Source organism: Culex quinquefasciatus, chromosome 3 (genome assembly GCF_015732765.1).
Source record: "Culex quinquefasciatus strain JHB chromosome 3, VPISU_Cqui_1.0_pri_paternal, whole genome shotgun sequence".
Taxonomy (NCBI): domain Eukaryota; kingdom Metazoa; phylum Arthropoda; class Insecta; order Diptera; family Culicidae; genus Culex; species Culex quinquefasciatus.
In genome coordinates, this window is record NC_051863.1 from 161,145,389 (window position 1) to 161,170,949 (window position 25,561).

At 34.3% G+C, this 25,561-nt stretch overlaps 2 protein-coding genes across 13 annotated transcripts in view; one reads left to right on the top strand and one right to left on the bottom strand.

Moving 5' to 3' along the window:
- Positions 1-15,027, bottom strand: part of LOC119768712 — a 42,423-nt gene extending 27,396 nt beyond the window's left edge. Inside the window, exons 1-3 of one of the 10 annotated variants that reach the window (XM_038259387.1) lie at positions 9,758-10,358; positions 2,066-2,278; positions 1,417-1,687 (exon numbers count right to left, since the gene is read on the bottom strand). In XM_038259387.1, the coding sequence (XP_038115315.1) occupies positions 1,417-1,598 (182 nt within the window). In that variant the 5' untranslated portion in view covers positions 1,599-1,687; positions 2,066-2,278; positions 9,758-10,358. Of the gene's footprint in view, positions 1-1,416; positions 1,856-1,883; positions 2,279-9,757; positions 10,360-14,860; positions 14,924-14,947 lie in introns of those variants that run through there. The other 9 variants (XM_038259386.1, XM_038259391.1, XM_038259393.1 and 6 more) reach the window with 9 other exon arrangements.
- LOC6041118 (probable beta-hexosaminidase fdl) overlaps positions 1-25,561 on the top strand; it is a 96,042-nt gene that overhangs the window by 53,303 nt on the left and 17,178 nt on the right. Inside the window, exon 1 of one of the 3 annotated variants that reach the window (XM_038259383.1) lies at positions 21,887-22,250. The exons of the other annotated variants lie outside the window; for them this stretch is intronic. Within the exon in view, the coding sequence (XP_038115311.1) occupies positions 22,227-22,250 (24 nt within the window). The 5' untranslated portion in view covers positions 21,887-22,226. Of the gene's footprint in view, positions 1-21,886; positions 22,251-25,561 lie in introns of those variants that run through there. 3 annotated transcript variants of the gene reach the window in all.

Sequence of the window (25,561 nt, forward strand, 5' to 3'; positions counted from 1 at the left end):
GGCACCAAAAAAGTTTCAGCCGGATTAAAAAATACAGAAATTAAAATTAAAGAAAAAATGCCGATTCCGTAGAGAACTGCTCTTCTTTCAAATATGAGCAGTTATTCAAAAAAGTTCATTTTCTAAAATATTTTTTAAATTTATTTTTAAAAACAACTAATTTTTGTTTGTCGGAATGTTTTTGTTTTTTTTTTCAAATATTAGCGGTTTTCCATTCGACCTTTATCCAATAATCAGTCTTTTAGCATTTCAGTTTCCCAAGAATTTAGCGTATTATTAATATAAATTTTAAAATCCTTAGGTTTTATTTTTTATTTTTAAGGATTTTTTGAGTTCAATAAACTCAACAAACAATCGAATTATTTCATTCGTTTTATCCTGAAATTTATTTCAATATTGATCTGAAAAAATTGTTTAATATCGTTCCCAGTATTTCAACGAATTATGCTGGTAATGTTTTGATAGTCATATGTCATATGTTACATTTTTTGAAAACTAATGATTGCAAATCAACTGAACCAGTGTAAAATGTATTTTATAACACTTTTTCTATGCAAATGTGGAAACTATGGTTAATATGAACACTTTGATGTAAAACTGTCTGGAGAATCGATTCCTGCGATCGGTTTTTGAAAATTTTGACATTTAGAGCGCTTTTTTAAAAACAGTTTTAATAAATGATTCTTAGATTTTTTCAGGTTAAGTGTTCCATCCTAATTTGGTTTTAATCCTTTTTGTAACATCTTAGGCTGTTTTCACACAAAAAATGAACAAAAAAAAAAAACTTGGGCTCTCCTTCAAATTTGACATTTAAACTTAAAAAAAATCTCATTAAAGTGGTTTGTTTTTTTTTCTTTCAGTGTTTATTTTTCAGAAAGTCCATCAAATTTCCTACAAGTTTGTCTTGGACCACTTTTTGATTTGATGCAATGGCTTTGAATTACAGCAATATTTAAATTTCGAAATACAAAAATATTTAAAGCACTTACGCCCTTAAAAGCTCATTTAGGTTGTAAAAAGGGGTTTTCAGATAACAATTTTAGTAGGGGTATGAATTCAAAGGTAGTTGCAACAAGTTGCAAAAAGAAGATTTTTTTTATCCAATAAGGTTCACCAGTTTTGCAACGAGTTTCATAGAACATTTTTCACAATTCCGAAAAACAGTCAATTCACTGTGAAAATCAAAACAATATTTGAAAAGTTTCATTTTTCGATACTCTTATTTTTAGAACAGATAAGTAGGCCGTTTCTTCGATCGTGATGGACAGGAAAGGTTTATAGTTTCACGAATGAATTGCCAAAAAAGGTATTTTGATATTTTTTTTAAGTGTTTACTTGTATTTTGGTGTAAAAAACAGGAATTTTAAAATTGAAAACGGTCTATTTAAGCCAAAATATTCAAAAAGTAGTACTCACCCGCCGAGCATAATGTTGACATTCCCGTGGGCTCCCGGCCGCATCGACTGCAGCCCCTGGTGCGAGTAGTGATGGCCTCGGACGGTAGTCTGGTTGGTGTACATGTTCGTGTACGACACCGTGTGGTTGCTCAGACTGTTGTGGGTGCTGACCGCCGCAATCACGGCGAGGCGTTTCGACATTTTTATCTTGTTTTTTCTTCCTCACCTCACTGGTTCCTTCAAATAATCTCACTTAATGGCACTTTAATGTACTGATTTCCGTTCGATTACTGAAAGTGAAAGGGATATCAGATCACACACAACATTAGAATTCTTCCTGTAGACTGGCGTGGGACAAAGACCTGTTACGTGATGGGATTTCCGCGGTATTCCGTAGGCAAAGCTGTAGAATTGTAGTCAACGAAATCCGCGTTTTCAATATCCGAGGCACGTTTCATCTGTGAATCCATTCAAAAACAAGCTTACGGTTTTGAATGTCGTCGGCAAAATATTCCACTCGGGCACAAGAACTAGCAATACGAACTTTCGTCAACAACTGTTTGGTGAAAGTGCCAGACGAATCCACTCTTCCAGAAGAAGAAACTTGTGCTCACAACACATTGAGCATTAAAGGTCTTTACGATGCCCACAAATGTCAAACCACTTACAAAGAATGCGCTGCCGAAATCTCCAGTTTCGATGTCGATGTCCTTTTCATGTGTGTCTTAAAATGCCACCCCAACCACGTCACACGCGCACTCGCGCCCAAGGATTACGGGTTATCGGCGAGATGGCTTTTCTATGAGGTATTAACGAGTTATGGTATGTGAATAACAGCGCATAATTCGTTCCGTCACGTTCGCTTCCGAAAAATTTCCTTCCTTTTTCGATTAGGGAACGGTCAAAAGATGAGACTTTGGTATTTTATAAATATAATAAAACTAACTTAATCCACCTATGTGGTTGTTGCCTTCCTCACTTTTTACCAACATTTGGTTATATCAAAGAGTGATATGATGGGTTTGGATACAAATTCCATCTATCTTCTATACATATTATATATACAAAATTTCGACGGTTTTGTTCGAACGCGAATCAATTCAACACGGAACGTCCGATCGAGTTGATTGTTGTTGCGTTGGGTTCGTATGGTAAGTTCGTGAGTCCAAGGAAGGTTCTTACGCCAAAAAGTTACAACTTTGGCCACTCTGGAACCGATTCCGGAAAATTTGCAGATTGTATGGGAAAGGTTTAAATCAAGTTTTGATCACAGGAGGCTGAATAAGCAAAAAAGTCAAAAACGTCAACAAACGAAAAAAGGCAGAACGAAGTTTGTCAGTTAAGGCTTGTTTCTCAATAAAGAAATACACAAATGTCACTTAAGCGGTCATAACTTGAGACTGCGCGTTGTCAGATCTTCAATGTTTTGGACTCATTGGAAAGGTCTTTCGATTACCTATCCAACGATTGGTTGGATAATGGATCCGGACATAGTTTACATACATTTAAGTGAGATCCGGCTTCAAAAAAGTACATAAATATCACTTAAGTGCTCATAACTCGAGACAGGGTTGCCAGATCTTCAATGTTTTGGACTCATTGGAAAGGTCTTTCGATTACCTAACCAACGATGGGTTGAATAATGGATCCGGACATAGTTTACATACATTTAAGTGAGATCCGGCATCAAAAAAGTACATAAATATCACTTAAGTGGCCCTAACTTGAGACAGGGTTGCCAGATCTTCAATGTTTTGGACTCATTAGAAAGGTCTTTTGATGACCTATCCAACGATGGGTTGGATAATGGATCCGGACATAGTTTACATACATTTAAGTGAGATCCGGCTTCAAAAAAGTACATAAATATCACTTAAGTGGTCATAACTCGAGACAGGGTTGCCAGATCTTCAATGTTTTGGACTCATTGGAAAGATCTTTTGATTACCTATCTAACAATGGGTTGAATGATGGATCCGAACGTTGTTTACATACATTTAAGTGAGTTCCGGCATCAAAAAAGTACATAAATATCACTTAAGTGGTCATAACTTGAGACAGGGTTGCCAGATCTTCAATGTTTTGGACTCATTGGAAAGGTATTTTAATAACCTATCCAACGATGGGTCGGGTGATGGGTCTGGACATAGTTTACATGCATTTAAGTGAGATCCGATTCGCAACTCTGTCACTTTTTTATACGTAACTTTTGAACTACTTATCGGATCTTCAAACAATTCAATAGTGCAGTATGGGGCACCAAACCGGATCGAATGCAACTTATTTGACTCAAATCGGATCAGCCAGTGCCGAGAAAACTTGGCAAGAATTTTGAGCACCAAGGGGAATACGCACACACATACACACACACACAGACATTTGTTCAGTTTTCGATTCTGAGTCGATAGGTATACATGAATATAGGTCTACGAGCTGTTTTTCAAAAGTTCATTTTTCGAGCAGGATTATAGCCTTACCTCAGTGAGGAAGGCAAAACCTTAAAAAAATTAAAGCAAATGATTCTGGAATGTGCAAATTTTATTTGATCAGATATATTTTATCTTCTTGACAAATTAAGTTTCCTAAAGTCACATGAACCTACTTCCTCTTGATTCAAAGTGTTGTCGTAAAACGCGTCCGAAAAACGCCGCCATTCAATGGCCTGGTAGCTCCACAAACCTCTGATTTTGTTTATGTTCTGCCCCCAAAAGCCCCCCCCCCCCCCCCCCACCAATGGACGTCACTGCCTGCTGGTATAGGTCAACCCCCCCGTGATTGCGTTTTTTGGGCTCAGTCGTTAATTTGGAAATGATATTTCGATTTAGTTTTTCGAGCAACAAGGACGAAAGTGAATGTCCTGTTATGCTTTCGACACGTGCGTGCTTCCTTTGCGTTTGATTTGGGTGAGGGAGAAAGCTGAAGTAATTGAGCTCAGTGGCCTGATTTATTCCCATTGCCACTGAATTAGTAATCGGTGACATTTTTGGATCCCTCAATGGGCGGCCGAAGTAACTGACGGCATTGACGGGTGATGAAAGATTTATGATCATCCGGCCAGTCGTATCGGCACTGATTGCATTCTAATTGCTTTTGACTGTCTCGGGGGCTTGACGATAAACGTAGATTTTGTGTTGAAGTTGACCGAGCCAGGTAGCCTAGTGGCAACGCTTCCGCCTCGTAAGTGGTGGATCGGGGTTCAAATTCTATTTCTGAAGAACAGATTTTGTCGAAGTATTTTTCTTAAACTGATAAGAACATATTTTCTTTTAAAACACTCTTTCTTTAAATAAAATCATACATATGATAATTTAATTTAACTCGAGTATGAATAAAACAAAAACACAATTTTTCAGTTTTTCTTAAGTTGCTCGCCGGCTTTTTTTTTTATTATAAGGCCGTTGCAAATAATTTTCAAAGTTTATGTCGCCCCCCTCCCTTAAAAATTGGTCAAAAATCAGGGGGCAGAAAAAAAATGTTTCAAAAAAACTTCAAAATTTCCATGAAAATAGAAGTCAAATCAACTGAAAACAATCTAAAATGCATTTTTCTGCATTGATACTCATATTTAGCATGTTTGGGCTTGTTTGAAAAAATGTACCCCCCCCCCCTCGACTTTGGTCATAGTCTAGGGACATAAACTTCAAAAAATATTTGCAACAGCCTAACTGATTGGAAAAAAGCGTCACTAATTTTTTTTCGATAAAAAAATGTTTAACTGGAGTTTTTTTTATTTTTAAATAGGTGATTTAATTCTGGTCAAAAGATTATTCTTTATGTTCTTAAAAAGAAAAAAAAAATATACATGAAGAGAATAATTTTACATCAATTTTCGTGGTCTATTTTGAAGTATTTTGAGCTGCGTACGAATTCCGAAAAAACGTATTTTTCATCTAAAAGGTAAAAAAAATGTTCTGATTCCACTGCCATTTTTTTGTTTTGAACTGTAATTTTTAGAAAAAAGTCATTTTGCTTTTTCAATCTTTAATAAGAGAGAGTTAATTTAATTTTTTTTATAATCATACCTCTTTGCAAAAATTAACCTTTTAACCTTTTTACAATATGGGTCATTCTGTGTCAACTGGGTACTCTCTGGACTCAACCTTCACCGATTTGGACCAAACTTGGAGGGGACGTTTATCTATCGACAGTTAACAGAATCCCAAGTTTGGCACCGCCCTCTATTTGGATTTTTTCTAAAAAACTTTCCATTCTTTTATTCGTAATTTTCCAACTATAATACCCAAAGACTTTTTTCTGGTTGCATTTTATAGAAAATTTTCCAAGGAATTCATTAAAAACAAAATAACAACCCTCAAATACCTTCAAATTTTGTTTCGTTGCAGTTTATTTTTTAAAACGTGATTTTCATCCATTCCTTATATTTTTATATATTTTATTTGATCCCCATCGTGCTCCCCGGAAAATTTTACATAAAAATCAATGCATATCTCAAACAAAACCAAATCATTGCCGAGAAAAGCCGTTCAAAAGCCTTTATTCAGAGCCCTATAAACTCTGACCTTCCTATGCAAAACTGGTTGCGCTATGTTTCAGTGGATTGAAATGCTAACCCCTGAAAGTATGCTTTGAGCGCAATCGTAGGTCACGTGCTTATTTTTGTGTAGGAAATTTAAAGTTTTTATTTTTGAAGGGCTGATTCTCGGCAATGGTTTGGTTTAGTTTGAGATATGCATTGATTCTTATGTGAAATTGTCTGGGGAACACGATGGGGATCAAATAAAATATATAAAAATATAAGGAATGGATGAAAATCACATTTTAAACCATAAACTGCAAAGAAACTATATTGGAAGGCATTTGAGGGTTGATATTTTATTTTGAATGAATTTTTTGAACATTTTCCTTTACAATGCAGCCAGAAGAACGTCTTTTGGTCTGATAGTTGGAAAGTTACGAGTTAAAAAATATAATGTTTTTTAGTAAATGGTCACAAAAAGGGCGGAGCCAAAGAAAGAGGGATGATCCAATGTGTATTTCCAAGTTTGGTCCAAATCGGTGAAGTTCGAGTCCGAAAGTGTACCCAGTTGAATTATATTTTATTTTATAATTTCAAAACTTGTGACAGTTATATAACTGTTCACGGCGTGTTTTCTAGAACAACCTTATCAGAAAAAAAATAGTCATCGCTACTTTCAAATGTGTCTTAAAGGAAATTTTCTCAGCTTTCCAATGCTTCTAAGAGCGAAATGTTTCATCTTTTAAAAATTTCTGGGATATCTTTATTTTAAGTTTTTTGCTTTAAAATCCTTCATCACTCATTGAAAACTTTTGAAAAACAGTTCAGGAAATTGGTCAAATTATGTGTTTTATGTGTCATTTACTCATCAAAATGTGCAAAATAAGAAAAAAAAAACAAATTTGTAGAAGGTTGCAAATCGCCAAACATTTTGAAAATTATATTTTAACTGGGTTTTCAATTTGTTGGATTTATTCAGTTATTAAAATCATAAAACCGTATTTCAATGAAAATTTTACTGAAATCAATAAATTATAACATCATTTTTGTCGAAATATATCAAGTGTCTGTTCTGATTTGGCTGATACAACCAAATTTTTTGCAGGTGTGAGATTGTTAAGGGTATTATTGCATTTGTATGAATAAATATGATACAGTCGACTCTCTGGTTGTCAATATCCAAGGGACCGTCGAGGAAGAGAATCATCAGTTTACAGAACGATGCAAAATGAAGACTCGATTGAAAATATGTTTTTCTTGATACCCAGCTATGGGAGAGAATCATGGCAACGTCCATCAAACAAAAACAAACTAATGTCAAACACCCTACAAAGCTTCGTTTCGCCAAGAAAAATGTCTATGCAAGCCATGAGAAAGTGAAATTATTGACAACCGGAAGAGATTTTTAAAGCAAACAGAATCCAAGGGACCGTCGAGGAAGAGATCCTTCAAGCATGGGAAAATATCGAAGAATGAAGATAATTGAAGTATGCAGATTGAAGGGACTGAAGAATTCATCGATAGATGGAGAATTATTGATATCGAGAAGATCGACAGCCAGAGAGTTGACTGTATTTCCATAAACAAACATGAACCAGGAACAAAGATACAAAACATGATTTCAAATCGAAAATGTGCTTCAAGTTGCATGCTTCAAAAGTCATTGTTTAATGAGTATAAAGTAAATATATATATTTTTTAAATGTTTTACTGTTGAAAATGCTTTTAGAGTTGCAATAAAATTCGTGTGTTTCAACTGATAATGTTGAAAACACATCCACAAACATGTTTTTTTGGTTGAACAAAAATAAAGCATTAATTTCAAAAAAAAAAAAAATCAAACAGAAGCCTTCATTACAATCTATTTCAACAAAACTCAAGATACTCGTAAAACGTTTTTAAAATAGATAAGACTTTGATTACATTGCTTATTACTTGATCATTTCATGCATAAAAAAACTAAAAAATAAACTTTCCTACTAATGAAAAGTATTTCCCCTGAAACTCTACACAGTAATTTGTAGTTCAATTTCGAGTTATTAACATGTTTTGGTATCCATGCAACTGGTAAATGTTTGGTTAAGGAAATATGATGTTTATTAATAATAATCTAATTACCCTTAACAATCTCAAACCTGTAAAAATTTCGGTTGTATCAGCTAAATCAGAGCAGACGGCTGATATTTTTACACAAAAATTATGTAACAATCTATTAATTCTAGTAAACATATATTTTAATACGATTTTCTGGTTTTAATGAATCCGGCATATTTAAAAACTCGGTAAAAACTTAATTTTTTTAAATGTTTAGCGATTTTCAATCTTTTACAAAGTTGTTTCTTGTCTTATTTTGCACATTTTGATGATCAAATGACACATAAAACACATCATTCGACAAGTTTCCTGAACTGTTAATAAAAAGTTTCCTATAAATGATGAAGGATTTTAAAACAAAAAACTTAAAATAAAGATATCTCAGACATTTTTCGATGAAACATTTCGCTCTTAGAAGCATTGGAAAACTGAGAAAATTTCCTATAAGACACATTTGAAAGTAGCGATGACTATTTTTTTCTTCTTAAGGTTGCCCAGAAAACACGCCGTGTGCCTGTAACGAAAAATTTGAAACCAATGGTCGCAAAGGCGTAAATTAATAAAACAAATGCTATATCGCTTCAAATTTTACTACGTGAAATGCAACATAGTTATTTTCTGGAAATACCGAATTTATTTATGGATCCAACGATATCTAATAACTGGATGACTCATTAAGCTGCCAATTTGAACGAATATTCTCTAGATGTAGAGATTATCTGTGACGATATCGGCTTTAAATTATTTAATTTTAAATTTGTGATTTTTAAAATTGACGGTTTTCACTACTTTTTAAAATATAAAATGTTGCCACAATAAGTTGAAAAAAAAACATAAATGTAAAGTTGTCAGTTCACGAGTCTTGTTTTCACCTTCTAGAGTTGTGTCCGAGCTAGAAAATAGTTCAAATTGTTTCCCAAATGTTTTCCCATTCGTCCAACAACGAGCATCCCACAGTAGTGCCACTGTTTCTTGCAGAAGTTCACTCGTTTCTCGTGAAGTCCCACAACAATCTTCAAATCGCACGCGTTCGTCCTCACTCTCCTCCTGCCGCCGATAACAGCCCTCCTTAACATTCCAACGCCCAAGGCTCCAAAAAAGTTGGAACGGTAACTTCAACTCGCTGGTTCTCGGGCATAACTCAACCAATCAAGTTGATTTTTCTTTCCAGTGATTTGTTAGGATGTCTAGATGATTCTAGACCTTTGCAGAACTTAATTTGATCAAATCTGTAATTTTTGCGATCAAAAACATCGTTCCAACTTTTTTTTTCGCGTGTGAAAAAAAATTCGCCGAAAATTCCGCAGAAGCAGTCGTTTAAAAAAAGTTGGAACGATGTTTTCGGTCGCAGAAATTACAGATTTGTTCAAATCAAGTTCTGCAAAATTTTAGGATCATCTAGACATTCTTACAAATCACTGGGAACAAGAATCGTCCCGATTGGTTGAGTTATGCTCGAGAACGGGCGTGTTGAAGTTACCGTTCCAACTTTTTTGGGAGGCTTGGGCGTCCGTGTAAGTTGGACATGCGTTGGGCGTTCCAGTGTTAACAGCTATATAAATGTTAATTTGCCATCGCATAATTTCCTCTTCTCGCTGCCATTTCTGCCTCGAATCCTTGCGGTCTTCTTCACCTCCTCACTACTAAACACACACTATAGGCACACTTTTTTTCCACTCTATTACACACACTCTTGATCAGATTTCCCCACTTTCCCATCCTGCTGCTAACTTCTGCCAACACGATGACGTGATGTAGTACTAGAATCGATAATGCAGACGGAACTTACACAAGTCACTTCCGCTTCTTCGTTATCGCGCGCGTCTAACGACTTCAAGCGATTCCTTTTTGGTTTCGCGCGAATTTTTTTCCTCCGTCTTTCCGCCAACAAAAAAAAACCGGCGTTCATAAATAATTTAGCGTGTTTTTGTTTTTTTTTTCACTTCGCACCCACCGAAAAGGTCAGCATCAAAAGCATCACTCAAAGTTTGACACACTACACCACCACCCAAAAAGAAAAAGAAAGGTTAAGGAAGGCAGAACCCTCCGGCGAAGTCAACGGTGTAACGCCAACTGACGGGAGGTTCCGTCAGGACCTGCCGCCGGTACGCGTGGGGGGCGGCCACCTCGTACACGTGTAGTCCTGCGATTTGAAAACATCATCGTCATTTGGCGCTCGATTCGATGGCTGAGCACTGGCGGGCAAAACAAAAAATAGCGTGATGTAGCGTTCTAGTTCTATAGGTTTCTTTTCTTATTTTTCTTGAATTTGAACTGAAAGGTTCCACTTCATTGGTTATCGCTTTAGGGATTTTTCCTGATATTTTTTAAATGTTGATTACATTCATTCATCTCGGGAATTTAGCTATTTTTTTTTAATATTATCAGCATTCTTCTAAAATGAGGTTTTCAACATAACAATACAGTTTTAATAAGCATCTTATTTTTATTCCAATATAAATTAAGACTTCATGTCTTTTCTAACAAATCAGGGGACAATAAATAGATATTATCATTGAAACAATAAATAAAATAAATTGAAATAGGTGCTTCGATTTCAAGCTCAGAGAACATAACGTTTAATCTCGGGTTTTTTTTTAAGAATAAACAAGCCATTTAGTACAGAATGCCATTTCTCAATCGATTACACCGACCAACAAAATTTCTGCGCAGGCTCAATTCGAGGGCTCAAATTACCTCAACAACCCTCCCTGTTTGCTTTATAGCATGTAATGTAAAGTTAAATTCATTTTTAGGTGACTTTTTTTTAAATAGTCGCAGTTTTTCATTTTTTAAATTAGTGCACATGTTTGCCCACCATTGAAAAAAAATATTTTTGAAAAGCTGAGAAAATTCTCTATATTTTGCATTCTTGAACTTTGTTGATACGTCCCTTAGTTGCTGAGATATTTCCATGCAAAGGTTTTAAAACAGGAAAATTGTTGTTTTTTTAAGTCCCACCCAAACAACACTCCATTTTCTAATGTCGATATCTCAGCAAATTATGGTCCGATTTTCAATGTCAAAATATAAAACATTCGTGAAATTTTCCGATCTTTTCGAAAAAAATATTTTCAAAATTTCTAAACAAAGACTTACATTTAAAAAGGGCGTTATATTGAATGTTTGGCCATTTTGAAATGTTAGTCTTGGTTTAAAAATTTTGAAAATATTTTTTTCGAAAAGATCGGAAAATTTCACGAATGTTTTATATCTTAACATTGAAAATCAAACCATTAGTTGCTGAGATATCGACATTAGAAAATGGTGTGTTGTTTGGGTGAAACTCAGAAAACATCAATTTCCCTGTTTTTAAACCTTTGCATGGCAATATCTCAGCAACTAAGGGTCGTATCAACAAAGTTCAAGAGTGCAAAAAATAGAGAATTTTCTTAGCTTTTCAAAAATATTTTTTTCAAAAGTGGGCAAACATGTGCACCAATTTAAAAAATAAAAAAAACTCCGACTATTTTCAAAAAAAGTCACCTAAAAATGGATTTAACTTGAAAACGGTGCACTTAATCAAAATTTCACTGAAGTACTTTTTGATTGCAAATTTGATTTTACATAAAAAAAATGAAGTTGAACAATTTTTTCGACCAATTTTTCAATTTTTTGAAAAAATCAGTGTTGATTCAAAAATTCATAACTCGCTCAAAGTTTTTTTGCACAACCTGGAAATTTCTGAAAAGTTGGCATTTGATGTCCTTTAAAACATATCAAAAAATAAAAAAATTAAAAATAGTGTTTTTTTGCAAATCACTAAAACAGTGACAAAAAGTCAAATAAAAAATTACCAATTTTTTTACCGTGTATCATTTTTTCCAGTGTAGTCCATATCCATACCTACAACTTTGCCGAAGACACAAAATCGATCAAAAAATTCCTTTATAAGATACAGATTTTTGAATTTTCATACATCATTTTTGTATGGCCAGCTGCCAAACTTGTATGGAAAATTATATGGACAAACTAATGATGCAAAATGGCTTCTTTGGGCATACCGAAGGCACCAAAAAAGTTTCAGTCGGATTAAAAAAATACTAAAAAATCGGATGACCGAAATCTGAGAGAACTTCTCTTCAGATAATCAATTGAATATGTTTGTTTATCAATGAAAATTAATTTCTAAGCAATAATTGTTATTGCCCCTTGCATTTCTGCGATTTTTTGTATTCATTTTGTATAAATCGAAAATTTACTAAAACTCGGAACATTATTAAACGAAATCAAACATTTCCTTGAAATATTGATGTTTTTGGGAAAAATATTTGGGAAAATTGTAGCAGCCTTATGTGTAAAAGTAGTAAACAAGTGAAAAATATATGAGCAATTCTCTACCAAAACCGGAAATGGATTTTATTTGTATTTTTTGATTTGGCTCAAACTTTGTGGGGGCCTTCCCTATGACCAAATAAGCTATTTTGTGTCATTGGTTCATCCATACAAGTCTCCATACAATTTTGGCTACTGTCCATACAAAAATGGTATGTAAATATTCAAACAGCTGTAACTTTCGAGTGAATTTTCTGATCAATTTGGTGTCTTGGGCAAAGTTGTAGGTATTATTGAGGACTATTGAAAAAAAAATAGGCACACGGAAAAAAAATTGCAAATTTTTTAATCAACTTTTTTTTCACAAAAACTAAATTTCCCAAAATACGTATTTTTTTTTATTTTCGAGATTTTTTGATATGTTTTATGGGACAAAAATCCGCAACTTTTGAGCCATACAGAAACATGGTCAAAAAATCTGCCGCCGAGTTATAATTTTTTGAAAAAATAGTGATTTTTGGAAAAAATCCAAATTTCATGAAAAAACAAATTTGACGTTATTTTTTAATGCAAAATTGAATTTTAAATCGAAACTACTTCACAGATTTTTTGATAAAGTGCTCCGTTTTCAAGGTATAGCCACCGAAAGTTTGATTTTAGCGAAATATTTGCAGTTTTTCTATTTTAAAAAATAGTAACCATGAGTGACCATTTCTTGAAAATGTTTTTTTGAAAAGTTCTGAAAATTTGCTGTAAAATTGTCTAAGAGACATTGAAGATTGAACCTCGGGTTGCTGAGATACAGTCGCTTTAAGAAAAAGAAACACGAAAATTGAAGTTTTCTAAGTCTCACCCAAACAACTCACCATTTTCTAATGTCGATATCTCAGCAACTAATGGTCCAATTTTAAAATATGTAACATTCGTGAAATTTTCCGAACTTTTCGAAAAAAATATTTTGAAAATTTTTAAGTCAAGACTAACATTGTGAAAGGGCCAAACATTGAATATTATGTCCATTTAAAATGCTAGTCTTGATTTATTTTTTTCAAAATATTTTTTTCCAAAAGATCGGAAAATTTCACGAATGTTTCATATTTTAACATTGAAAATCGAACCATTAGTTGCTGAGATATTGACACTAGAAAATGGTGAGTTGTTTGGGTGAAACTTAAAAAAACTTCAATTTTCGTGTTTCTTTTTCTTAAAGCGGCTCTATCTCAGCAACCCGAGGTCCAATCTTCAATGTCTCTTAGACAATTTTATAGCTTGACCTGCTTTTCTTTCGCTCATACGCCTTTAGGAGTTGTTATTTTTTAAATTTTATGAGTACAGTTTTTATGGTTTCATTCATTTGATTATCGACTTCGTTTCGTTTAAAAGTTAATTGTAGAATGTAATTTCTCCGAAACTGTTAAAAAAATTGAATAAATTCTACTTGCATCTTATTTGAAATTTCAATCCAAATCCAAATTGGTCAAGGTAATCAACAATTTTAAAACTACTCTATTTCGCCCTTGGTGGAAAAGGGCTTTCAAAATCTGTGATGTGCAATCATTCTTTTAAAAGCCTTAAAAATAATGTATTTATTTTTTCATTACAAAATTTGTGTAATTGTCTGCTCTACAACTTTGTAGAACATTGTTACACTCTAAAAAACCCCTGCAAAGTTAGAAAAAACACGAAATTTTAAAATGAAAATTTTTGTTCTAAATGAAAAATGACCCTTCTGGGTCAATGTAGATTTGAAAAGTACATCAAATTTCCCTTAAAATAACATGTTCCAAAAAATTTCACAGTCAAGTAACGGAAAATGGCACAGTTTTTAAAACTTGTTAAGTGTTTTTGCCTTCCTCACCTTTTTTTTTGATGAAATATGCGTTTTTTCGAAATTCTGAGTACGCCATCAAATCGGGCGTACAATTTCACATAAAAGTCCGTTTGACACCAAATTTTTATCTCATCACCGTTTCAGGCTGCAAATTATTGAAAAACACCTCTTTTTTCGCATGTTCAAAAATGGAAGGGATCGTACCGCCCCTCCGTCACGAGATATCAAAAAACGGACCTCGGATTCGTGATCAGGGACAAAAGTTACCCCTTAGGACAAAGTTTCACGCAAATCGAAGAGGGGTCGGGGCAACTGCTGTGTGAGTTGGCGGAGAATTACCCCTTTGGAAAGTGACATTATTAATTTTGCTGTTAATAACTGATTAAAAAGAAACGAGTTTTTTAAAGCTCTAGAATTCTGTGTTCTCAGCAAAACTAGTATGAACTCATCTTATTATCAACCATCACTCATTTTTTGTCAGCCGGTGTCATTTGCCTACACGCAGGAGGTGCCGTCGATGATGGCCGCGAATTGCGGCTAATCCCAAGCCCTTCACCTCGACGAGTTCTTGAAAAGCGTAAGGCCGATAGTTTCGCTGGTCGTCGTCATCATCATCATCAGCACTATCAACAACGGTGTCGCGCGTCAACCGTTTCTGCAAGCCTGCGAGCGGTTGTGATGGCAATGGAGTGGCACAAACAAAACAAAACACTTTTGAACTTTTCACCACAAGCCGCCTCCCTACTCAGGGCAGCCGTGCCGAAGTTTTTCCGACTAATTTGGTACCTTTACCCTACCCAACCGAACCAACCACCACAATCACAATAAATGAGCTGCGAGTCCTGCGAGATTTGCGCACAAAAAAAAACTCACGCACCGGGACGGAAAGCTCCGACGAGAAGCTACTCAAGCCATTGCTTGCGCTCTGGAGCTGTTGACGCGACGCTTTCTTGGAGGGAACTGAGTTGTGCGGGAAAAAGTGTTTTTCCATTTTTCCTCGCGCCCATCAACAGGCACAGCGATAGGATGAGGGGGAGAGTGGGAAGAGAGAAAACGCGAAGCGAAGGCGGATTACAACACCGCTCAGTTGGGCCGGATGTGGGTGGTCGTGGTGAAGAGTCCTTCCGCGTTTTCGCGCGCCGTTTTGATGGGGACGGGTGGTGGGTTTGGTGGTGCGTTTGAGGAATTGTTTTTTTTTATGTATTCATTGCGAGGGCACGATGACTCGAGGAAATGTAACGGTTTGAATGTGGAGGTGAATCGTTGCGAATGTAACCATGACATTTTTGAATTTCCAAAAGCGATCAGACAACCAAATCTGAACTGCATTTGAAAAATTGTATGAGTATCGTAAGGTATTCCTAATATTGATAAAAAATACTATTTTCAAAATGTTGAAACAAAAGTGATCACAAAATGTAAAAAAAAGCTAAAATAAAATAGGTGTTAAGTCTTTCACCAATATGTGATTCCAAAACTAAAATTTTGTGATATTACTCAAGAGCAACTCTCTACGAAATCGGCCGATTTCGACCATTTTTATTTTTTGTATTTTTTTATTTGACTTAAATTTTGTTGGGGCCTTCCCTATGACCAAATATGCTATTTTGCGTCATTGTTTCACCCATACAAGTCTCCATACAATTTTGGCTGCTGTCCATACAAAAATGGTCTGTAAATATTCAAACAGCTGTAACTTTTGAGTGAATTTTCTGATCAATTTGGTGTCTTGGGCAAAGTTGTAGGTATTGCTGAGGACTTTTAAGAAAAAACAAGTACATGGAAAAAATATTTGCAGTTTTTTTATCAACTTTTTTTATTTACTAAAACTCAATTTCCCAAAATACGTATTTTTTTATTTTCGAGATTTTTTGATATGTTTTAGGGGACAAAAATCCGCAACTTTTGAGCCATAGAGAAACATGGTCAAAAAATCTGCCGCCGAGTTATTATTTTTTGAAAAAATAGTGATTTTTGGAAAAAATCGAAGTTTCATGCAAAAACAAGTTTGACATTATTTTTTAATGCAAAATTGAATTTGCAATCGAAAAGTACTTTACAGACTTTTTGATAAAGGGCTCCGTTTTCAAGATGTAGCCACCGAAAGTTTGATTTTAGCGAAATATTTGCAGTTTTTCAATTTTTTAAAAAAGTGAACATAAGTGACCATTTCTTAAAAATATTTTTTTTAGCAGTTCAGAAAATTTGCTATAAAATTGTCTAAGAGACATTGAAGATTGGACCTCGGGTTGCTGAGATAGAGCCGCTTTAAGAAAAAGAAAAACGAAAATTGAAGTTTTTTTAATCTCACCAAAATAACCCACCATTTTTTAATGACGATATTTCAGCAAGTAATGGTCCAATTATCAATGTTAATACATGAAACATTCGTGAAATTTCCCGATCTTTTCGAAAACAATGTTTTGAAAAATTTTAAATCAAGACTAGCATTTTAAAAGGGCCAAACATTGAATATTACGCCCATTTAAAATGCTAGTCTTGATTTAAAAAAAATTCAAAATATTTTTATCGAAAAGTTCGGAAAATTTCACGAATGTTTCATTTATTAACATTGATAATTGGACCATTAGTTGCTGAAATATCGTCATTAGAAAATGGTGGGTTGTTTTGGTGAGATTAAGAAAACTTCAATTTTTGTGTTTCTTTTTCTTAAAGTGGCTCTATCTCAACAACCCGAGGTCCAATCTTCAATGTCTCTTAGACAATTTTATAGCAAATTTTCAGAACTTTTCAAAAAAAAAAATAGAAACGGTCACTCATGGTCACTATTTTTAAAAATTGAAAAACTGCAAATATTTCGCTAAAATCAAACTTTCGGTGGCTACATCTTGAAAACGGAGCCCTTTATCAAAAAATCTGTAAAGTACTTTTCGATTGCAAATTCAATTTTGCATTAAAAAATAATGTCAAACTTGTCGCATGAAACTTAAATTTTTTCCAAAAATCTCTATTTTTTCAAAAAATCATAACTCGGCGTCAGATTTTTTGATCATGTTTCTCTATAGCTCAAAAGTTGCGGATTTTTGTCCCCTAAAACATATCAAAAAATCTGGAAAATCAAAAAATACGTATTTTGGGAAACTGAGTTTTAGTGAAAAAAAAGTTGATTAAAAAATCTGCAATTTTTTTTTCCGTGTACCTATTTTTTTCTCAAAAGTCCTCAACAATACCTACAACTTTGCCCAAGACACCAAATTTATCAGAAAATTCACTCAAAAGTTACAGCTGTTTGAATATTTACATACCATTTTTGTATGGACAGCAGCCAAAATTGTATGGAGACTTGTATGGATGAACCAATCACACAAAATAGTTTATTTAATCATAGGGAAGGCCCCCACAAAGTTTGAGCCAAATCAAAAAATACAAATAAAATCCATTTCCGGTTTTGGTAGAGAATTGCTTTAAAATAGTTTTCGACTGACGAAGCGGCCTACTTTTCATCCATAAAGATAACCGAACTGAATTGCACTTTTCAGTTCAATTTGAGCGCTGAATAGTTCAACTTTTCAGCACTTGTTTAAATAAGTAACATTCGATATTGTTTCGGAGTTTGACACTAATCTTGACGTCGAATGGAATTACAGCGGGAACAATAGTTTTACAGAAATATCTAGTTCAAAGGATGTTATCCGGAAGTGTTTTTCATTTTCCAAACTATTTTTTTGCAATATTTTTTTAATGAAATCTTTGACAATAAAATTGGAAATAAAAAAAAGAAAAAAATGAAAATAAAAAAAATGTTGATTCTTTAAAGAAAGTTTCGAAATATTAGGAGAATACACCAACTGAGAGTTAGGGGAATTATACCCTTTCCAATCATACACCTTTCTTCGTCATATGGAGAGTTTGATGCTCGATTAAAGCTCCAAAAATACTATTTAGGCTATGAACTTACCAGCAACAGCACCGCCTCGAGTAAGCACGCAAATGTATGCCACTTACTGGCCAAAAAGATCAAATTGAATGCACTTTTGATCATAATTTTTATTTTGCGAGACCATTTCTCATCATTTTGTTGGCACACACAGTGACACACGCGAGAAACCCTCAAACACTTAATGAATATCGCCAAAATCAACTTTTCACTTTCGCTTACTTTTTACAGCGCTTTCGATTCAAAAGTGCCCCCAACTTTTGGCACCATGTTCTTTTGCACATTAGTTGGTCACCCACTTGAAAAATTATCCCGAAACATGTAAATAACTAGCAAGCGCCATAAAAAAAAACAAACGCACCAAGTCTATTGACGTTTCAATTTTGATGATCCATTCCAATCGAAGGCTGAAGAAAACCGAGTGAGAAGCGAAGGCAAAAAAAAGAAAAAAAGGGTGGCCACCAACACCACCAGCAGCGCCTGTTGGAGTGAGCCAGTGATGCCAGGAAATTTTCTCTATAAATGCTACTTTTCGTGAGTGTTCGCTTAAAATTTCATCAATTTTGGCAGCACTAGGCACACCCAAAAGAGCGCTGGAAGTAAAAAAAAACTAAGTTGAAAATAGGAAATTGGGCGTGGCCCAATGCATTCGTTTGATTAGAATACATTTTGGAAATATGTTTTTCAAATGCTTGTAAAAGGAATAGAATAAATTTTAGTAAAAGTGAAAATAAACAGAAATGTTCACAAAAAGTTGCTCTATTCGTTGGTGTACTTGGTTTTAGTGAATTTCAAGGAACACTCCAGATTATCCAGCATCATTCAAACACGACCGCTTATTAGGCTTAAAATGGGTTTATTTCCCCTGTACAGCAGTTCCTCACGAAAACAGCATGATTCGGAAAAAAAAGTTCTCCGATCGGGCTCAAAATTTTTCTTGGGGTTCCTTGGCTAAAATAATTAGACCCGTATTTTTTTGTTTGGCCATTAGGGTGACCTACGCCGTGTTAGGGTGGTCCAAAAAATGGTCATTTTCGTCATTTTTCGCAAAAACCACTTAAAAAAAAACATATCTCCGCGCCATTCAATCCGATTTTAGCTGACTTAGACGCAAAAGAAAAATGATTAATTTGGCTATTTGGGAAAAATAGTAATAAGTTTCAAAATATAGCTTAACATTTGAAAAGGTCGTATAAAAACTTAAAATGCTGTTTTGAAGGTCTCGGGACCAAAGAGCCTATGTTTGAAAATAGTTTTACCTGATTCCTCGGAAAATTTTACATAACATATCAAAAATAATGATGTTATGTTTTCATTTTTCTGACATACGATTTAAAAAAATAAAAGCTGGGTTTTTTCGACGTGCCACGCGCAAAATATGGAAAATGACGACCTTGACGACCAAACATGTTAGGGTACCTAACCAGGGTAATTTTCGTAATTGAAATACGCAACTTTTGGTACCCTAACATACCTAATTAGGGTGTAATATCAAAATCGATTTTCCAGCACAGCACTTTTCCAGTTCCTTTTGGGGTCCTAAACAACTCCCCAAAGTTTGGGCATGATTGGTTTAGTCCTCACTTTGCGCAAAGCGATTCAATTTTCCATATAAATTTGTATGGGAAAAACCATTTTTTTGAATTTTGATATTTATAAAATCCACGTTTCAAGCTGTACTAAATCCGGATTCATATTCGGATGCTCTAAAAGGTGCTCTACAACTTTCCCGAAAAGAGTATGGTGCTAGCATGTCCCTGAAAGAAGATACAGCGTCCTCAAAACTCGTCTAAAACGTGATTTTCGAGCAAAAAACACGTTTTAGACGAGTTTTGAACACGCTGTATCTTTTTTTAGGAGCAAGTTAGCACCATACTCTCTTCGGGAAAGTTGTAGAGCACCTTCCAGAGCATCCGAATATGAATCCGGTTTTAGTACAGCGTGAAACGTGGATTTTATAAATATCGAAATCCAAAAAAATGGTTTTTCCCATACAAATTTATATGGAAAATTGAATCGCTTTGCGCAAAGTGAGGACTAAACCAATCGTTCCCAAACTTTGGGGAGTTGTTGAGGACCCCAAAAGGAACTGAAAAATTGCTGTGCTCGCTAAATTTGGACAACTTTATTTTTTTCCATACAACCATATTACACCCTATTGCTCATGTATATAAGTCATCGCTGTAATTTTCAAGTTATCGCAGTTTTAGTGAAAAAAGTCGATTTTTTGCCGTTTTCGTCATTTTCCCTTTTTTGCGCGTGGCGCTTCGATAAACCCAGTTTTTTTTAAAACGTATCTTAGAAAATTTAAAACATAACTTCACCATTTTTGGATATGTTATGTTAAATTTTCCGAGGAATCAGGTAAAACTATTTTCAGACATAGGCTCTTTTGTCCAGAGACCTTAAAAAAAGTGGTTTTTGCGAAAAATGACGAAAATGGCCATTTTCGGACCACCCTATTTTGAGCCCGATCGGATTTTTTTCGAATCATGCTATTTTCGTGTGGAATTGCTGTATAGAAAAGCATTTTTTAATCAATAAGAATTTGAACTTGTTTTATGTTGAACTGAATACCATATATGTTCTAGATGGAAGAACATGTTCCAATCAACCGTGATTTTTTTTAAAAAGTGTTTCGAGTATAAAAACAAGAACTTAGTTTTTCAAAAACAAAAAAAATCTTTCGTATATTAGAGCAGAAACGAGGAAGACTTGTTCTAGAATAGTATTTTTTCATGCAAAACAAATTCTGCATGATTATTTTTTATTTCAACTTTCAATCAGAGTCAAGTTTTGAAACAGTTTTATGGTTGTGGAGCATGGGTTCATTTTACTCACTGTCCAAATACATTGATATGAAACAAAATACCTGAGATCATGTTTGGATCTTATGTACGGTCCAGCTGTTTTATATAAAATAAGATATTTTTTAAATATTTTAAAGACAGTCAAGCCATTAACTGATCCTCACTCTTATTTTGATAATTAAAGTAGCTGTCTTATGCTAATTTGTGGCAACATATTAATCAGAACCAGGGTTAAAACAACTTTCAATCAATTTAAAATTGCCCGGGAATTCCCAAAAAAAAAATGCAAAAAAAATCTCAAAAAATCAGGAGACAACAAATAATTTGAGATCCAAATGGTTCAAAATACATTTTACACCGTATATTTTAGAAAATTTAAACAAATGAGCCGGGAACCGTGGTGTAGGGGTAAGCGTGGTTGCCTCTCACCCAGTCGGCTTGGGTTCGATCCCAGACGGTCCCGGTGGCATTTTTCGAGACGAGATTTGTCTGATCACGCCTTCCGCCGGACGGGGAAGTAAATGTTGGCCCCGGTCTAACCTAGAGGGTTAGGTCGTTAGCTCAGTCCAAGTGTAGGTGTCGTCTCTCTGGGTCCTGCTTCGGTGGAGTCGCTGGTAGGCAGTTAGACTAACACCTAGTTTCGAGTAGGAATCTCGCAATCGAGAACGCCAAGGCAATGCTGTAGAGCGAATAATTTGATTTTTTTTAACAAATGAATATTACACACACTAGGTTTTTTTTCAATATTGGCTTGTGATCTTAAGCTTGAAATTTGAATTTAAGATGATTTTGTTTACATTTTTAATTGATTTTTAATTACAGATTAGCAATCATCGTTTTCCAGAGAAAAAAAAGAAAATGTAACATTAACTCCCGACTATTTCTACCACTTATTCTTTTACACACTAACATTAGCATCGATACTCACCCACAAGAATAGTTTGTTCGTGCATGAAAAAAACGACACCATACCTACCCATTTCAAATCCATCGTCGTGGCATCACTTCGGCAGGTGTCGTCGTCGTCGCACACGTGCCTTCGCTTCGCTTCGTGGTCGGGTCCTTAACCGAACGCAAAACCGGCAGTGTCCCGGCAGTTGGTGCTTACGAGCCGTCGGTGATTCTCCGCACGAGACCGAACGACCAAACGAACAAACAAAAAAACGCGCGTGTGAGACGAAAGGACGAAATTACATAAAAGCGCGCGCAATTTGTGTGAAGCCACAATACACCACGGCTAACTTAGTGGTGGGGTAGTGTTTTGCCAAAGGATAATAGTAGTAACTAGCGAATGGTTTTGCCTGTTTGTTTGTGGCGCTGAGTATTTGCGCAGAAACCGTGTGTTGGAAGGGTTTTTCGTCAAACACACCACCATAAATAGATACAAAACACAATTTTGATTCCAGTGATGGCTCTTTCTTTGGTGGTTGTAAATGAATAGGAGATGACATTAACAATGATGCTTGAGGTAATAGCACGTTTTGAGTTTTTTTTTGCATTTGGCCCAGAAAATGATCATTAGTTTACATTATCAACACCCAAATTAATATTAAGTTAAATGCTCATAAAATTTTAAACAACTGTTTAAGAAACTAAAAAAATGTTGCCGAGCTTCCGTGGCCGTGAGGTTACGGGTTTCGCCTTGTAAGCGGAAGGTGATGGGTTCGATTCCTGTCTGGCTCGGCAAAGTCAGATCCCTTCAAAGAGTAATTCTACTCACTGGGAATACTGACCGGTAGGGGATGGGTTTCGACTAGCGGCGTGCTGGGTTTCCAATCCAGAGGTCGTGAGTTCGATTCTCGTATCGGGATGATGAAGTTGCAAAGAAAAAAAAGGGCATGTAAAAACTTACAGAAAATTTATTAAGTCAACAAAAAAAAAAAAGATTTCCCATCACACCTGAACGTTTTTTGTTCCCCCTTAAAGAATGGAACAGACGATTTAAGATTGAATTTCGTCATGCGCAAATCTAACTGTCCATTTTTCTGAGCGTTTTCTCTAAACACCGAGTTGATTTAAGGGTGCCACGATATCTCGTGATTTTATTTATAATTTTTTCTTCTGAAATTTGGGGCAAAGGCTCTAAAGATATGTTGCGATGAAGCCCGATTTTGCTATTTTTCTAAAAAAATATAAAAAACTGATTACTTTTCAAATAAAAAAAAATGAAATATTTTTATTTTTTTACATTTTTTTTTTAAATTTGACCTTTTTTATTTAACTTTTTGGCACTAAAACTTGATTTGCAAAAAAACACTATTTTTAATTTTTGATATTTTTTTGAGAACATTAAATGCCAACTTTTAAGAAATTTCCAGGTTGTGCAAAAAATCTTTGAGCGAGTTATGAATTTTTGAATCAATACTGATTTTTTTCAAAAAATCGAAAAATTTGTCGCAAAAATTTTTCAACTTCATTTTTTGATGTAAAACCAAATTTGCAATCAAAAAGTACTTTAGTGAAATTTTGATATAGTGCACCGTTTTCATGTTAAATCCATTTTTAGGGGACTTTTTTGAAAAAAGGCGCAGTTTTTAATTTTTTTAAATGAGTGCACATGTTTGCCCACTTTTGAAAAAATATTTTTGAAAGCTGAGAAAATTCTCTATATTTTGCATTTTTGAACTTTGTTGATACGACCCTTAGTTGCTGAGATATTGACATGCAAAGGTTTAAAAATAGGAAAATTGATGTTTTATAAGTCCCACCCAAACAACACACCATTTTCCAATGTCGATATCTCAGCAACTAATGGTCCGATTTTCAATGTTAAAATATGAAACATTCGTAAAATTTACCGATCTTTTCGAAAAAAATATTTTCATAATTTTTAAACCAAGACTAACCTGTTAATAGGGCCAAACATTCAATATTTCGCCCTTTTAATATGTTAGTCTTGGTATAAACATTTCAACAAAGTTCAAAAATGCAAAATATAGAGAATTTTCTCTGCTTTCAAAAATATTTTTTCAAAAGTGGGCAAACATGGGCACTCATTTTAAAAAATGAAAAACTGCGCCTTTTTTTTCAAAAAAGTCCCCTAAAATGGATTTTACATGAAAACGGTGCACTATATCAAAATTTCACTAAAGTACTTTTTGATTGCAAATTTGATTTTACATCAAAAAATGAAGTTGAAAAATTTTTGCGACAAATTTTTCGATTTTTTGAAAAAAATCAGTATTGATTCAAAAATTCATAACTCGCTCAAAGATTTTTTGCACAACCTGGAAATTTCTGAAAAGTTGGCATTTTATGTCCTCTAAAACATATCAAAAAATAAAAAAATTAAAAATAGTGTTTTTTTTTGCAAATCATGTTTTAGTGCCAAAAAGTTAAATAAAAATCACCAAAATTTTTTTTACCGTGCGTCATTTTTTTTCAGAGTAGTCCATATTCATACCTATAACTTTGCCGAAGACACCAAATCGATCAAAAAATTCCTTCAAAAGATACAGATTTTTGAATTTTCATACATCATTTTTGTATGGCCAGCTGCCAAATTTGTATGGAAAATTATATGGACAAACTAATGATGCATAATGGCTTCTTTGGGCATACCAAAGGCACCAAAAAAGTTTCAATCGGATTAAAAAAATACAAAAATTCAAATTGAAGAAAAAAGACCGATTTCGTAGAGAATTGAAGTTTTCCGATCTCTCCGAAAACAATATTTTATTTTTTTAAATCAATACTAACATTTCAAAAAGGCGTAAATTCAATATTTTGCCCTTTTAAAATGTTAGTCTTATTGAAAAAATAATGAAAATATTGTTTTTGAAACGATCGGAAAATGTTACAAAGATTTCATGTTTTAACATTAAAAATCGGACCGTTAGTTGCTGAGACATCGGAATTAGAAAATAAAGGGTTGTTTGGGTGAGACTTAAAAAACATCAATTTTCCTGTTTTTAAATCTTTGCATGGCAATATCTCAGCAACTAAGGGCCTTTTCAACAAAGTTCAAAAAAGGACAATATAGAGAATTTTCTCAGCTTCTTTGGACATACCAAAGGCAACAAAAAAGTTTCAGCCGAATTAAAAAATACAAAAAAAATAATGACCGAAATCTCGGAGAATTGCTCATCTAATAAATGAAATGAAATAGAAAAACCGAGCAGACGGAAATAACTCGGGTATAACATTTTTTGATATTTGAAAATACTAGGCAAATAACATTTTATGTTATTCATAACAGGATTTGTTATTCGTCGTTATGATTTTTTTTTGTTACGGTCCAGACACGATCATCCGAAGGCCTCGGGAAAATTTCACTTCGGATAATTGAATCACAAAAAAAAATTTGCTATCTTATTTTTGATTGTTGACCTTAAGTATGACCCCTAAACTACGCTAATGTGATTTACAATTTTTTTAAATTCAAGATGGCGGTGACGAAATATTGAAAAAATGCATTTTATTTTTTAACAGGCAATCAACTATTCAAATTTGACTAAAACGGAGTCGCAGAACTCAAATTTGATGTTTATAACAAGAAAAAGAAAAAAACCGAAAATTTTGTTTTGTTCGTGATTCGTGATTCGTGATTCGTGCGTCCATCCCGGGAATTCCCGGGACAAAAATCCCGGGATTTTCCCTAAACCGGGAATTCTCGAATCCCGGGATTTTTGATATTTTGTCCCGGGAATTCCCGAAATTGGAAAAAAAAAATCATTTTTTGGTCTGAAAACTCAGATTTGGTTGTGAATATAGAAGAACAGTTGAATACTTAGTAATCGATAACAATTTTAAAGCATTAGCAAATTTGTATTCGGCATA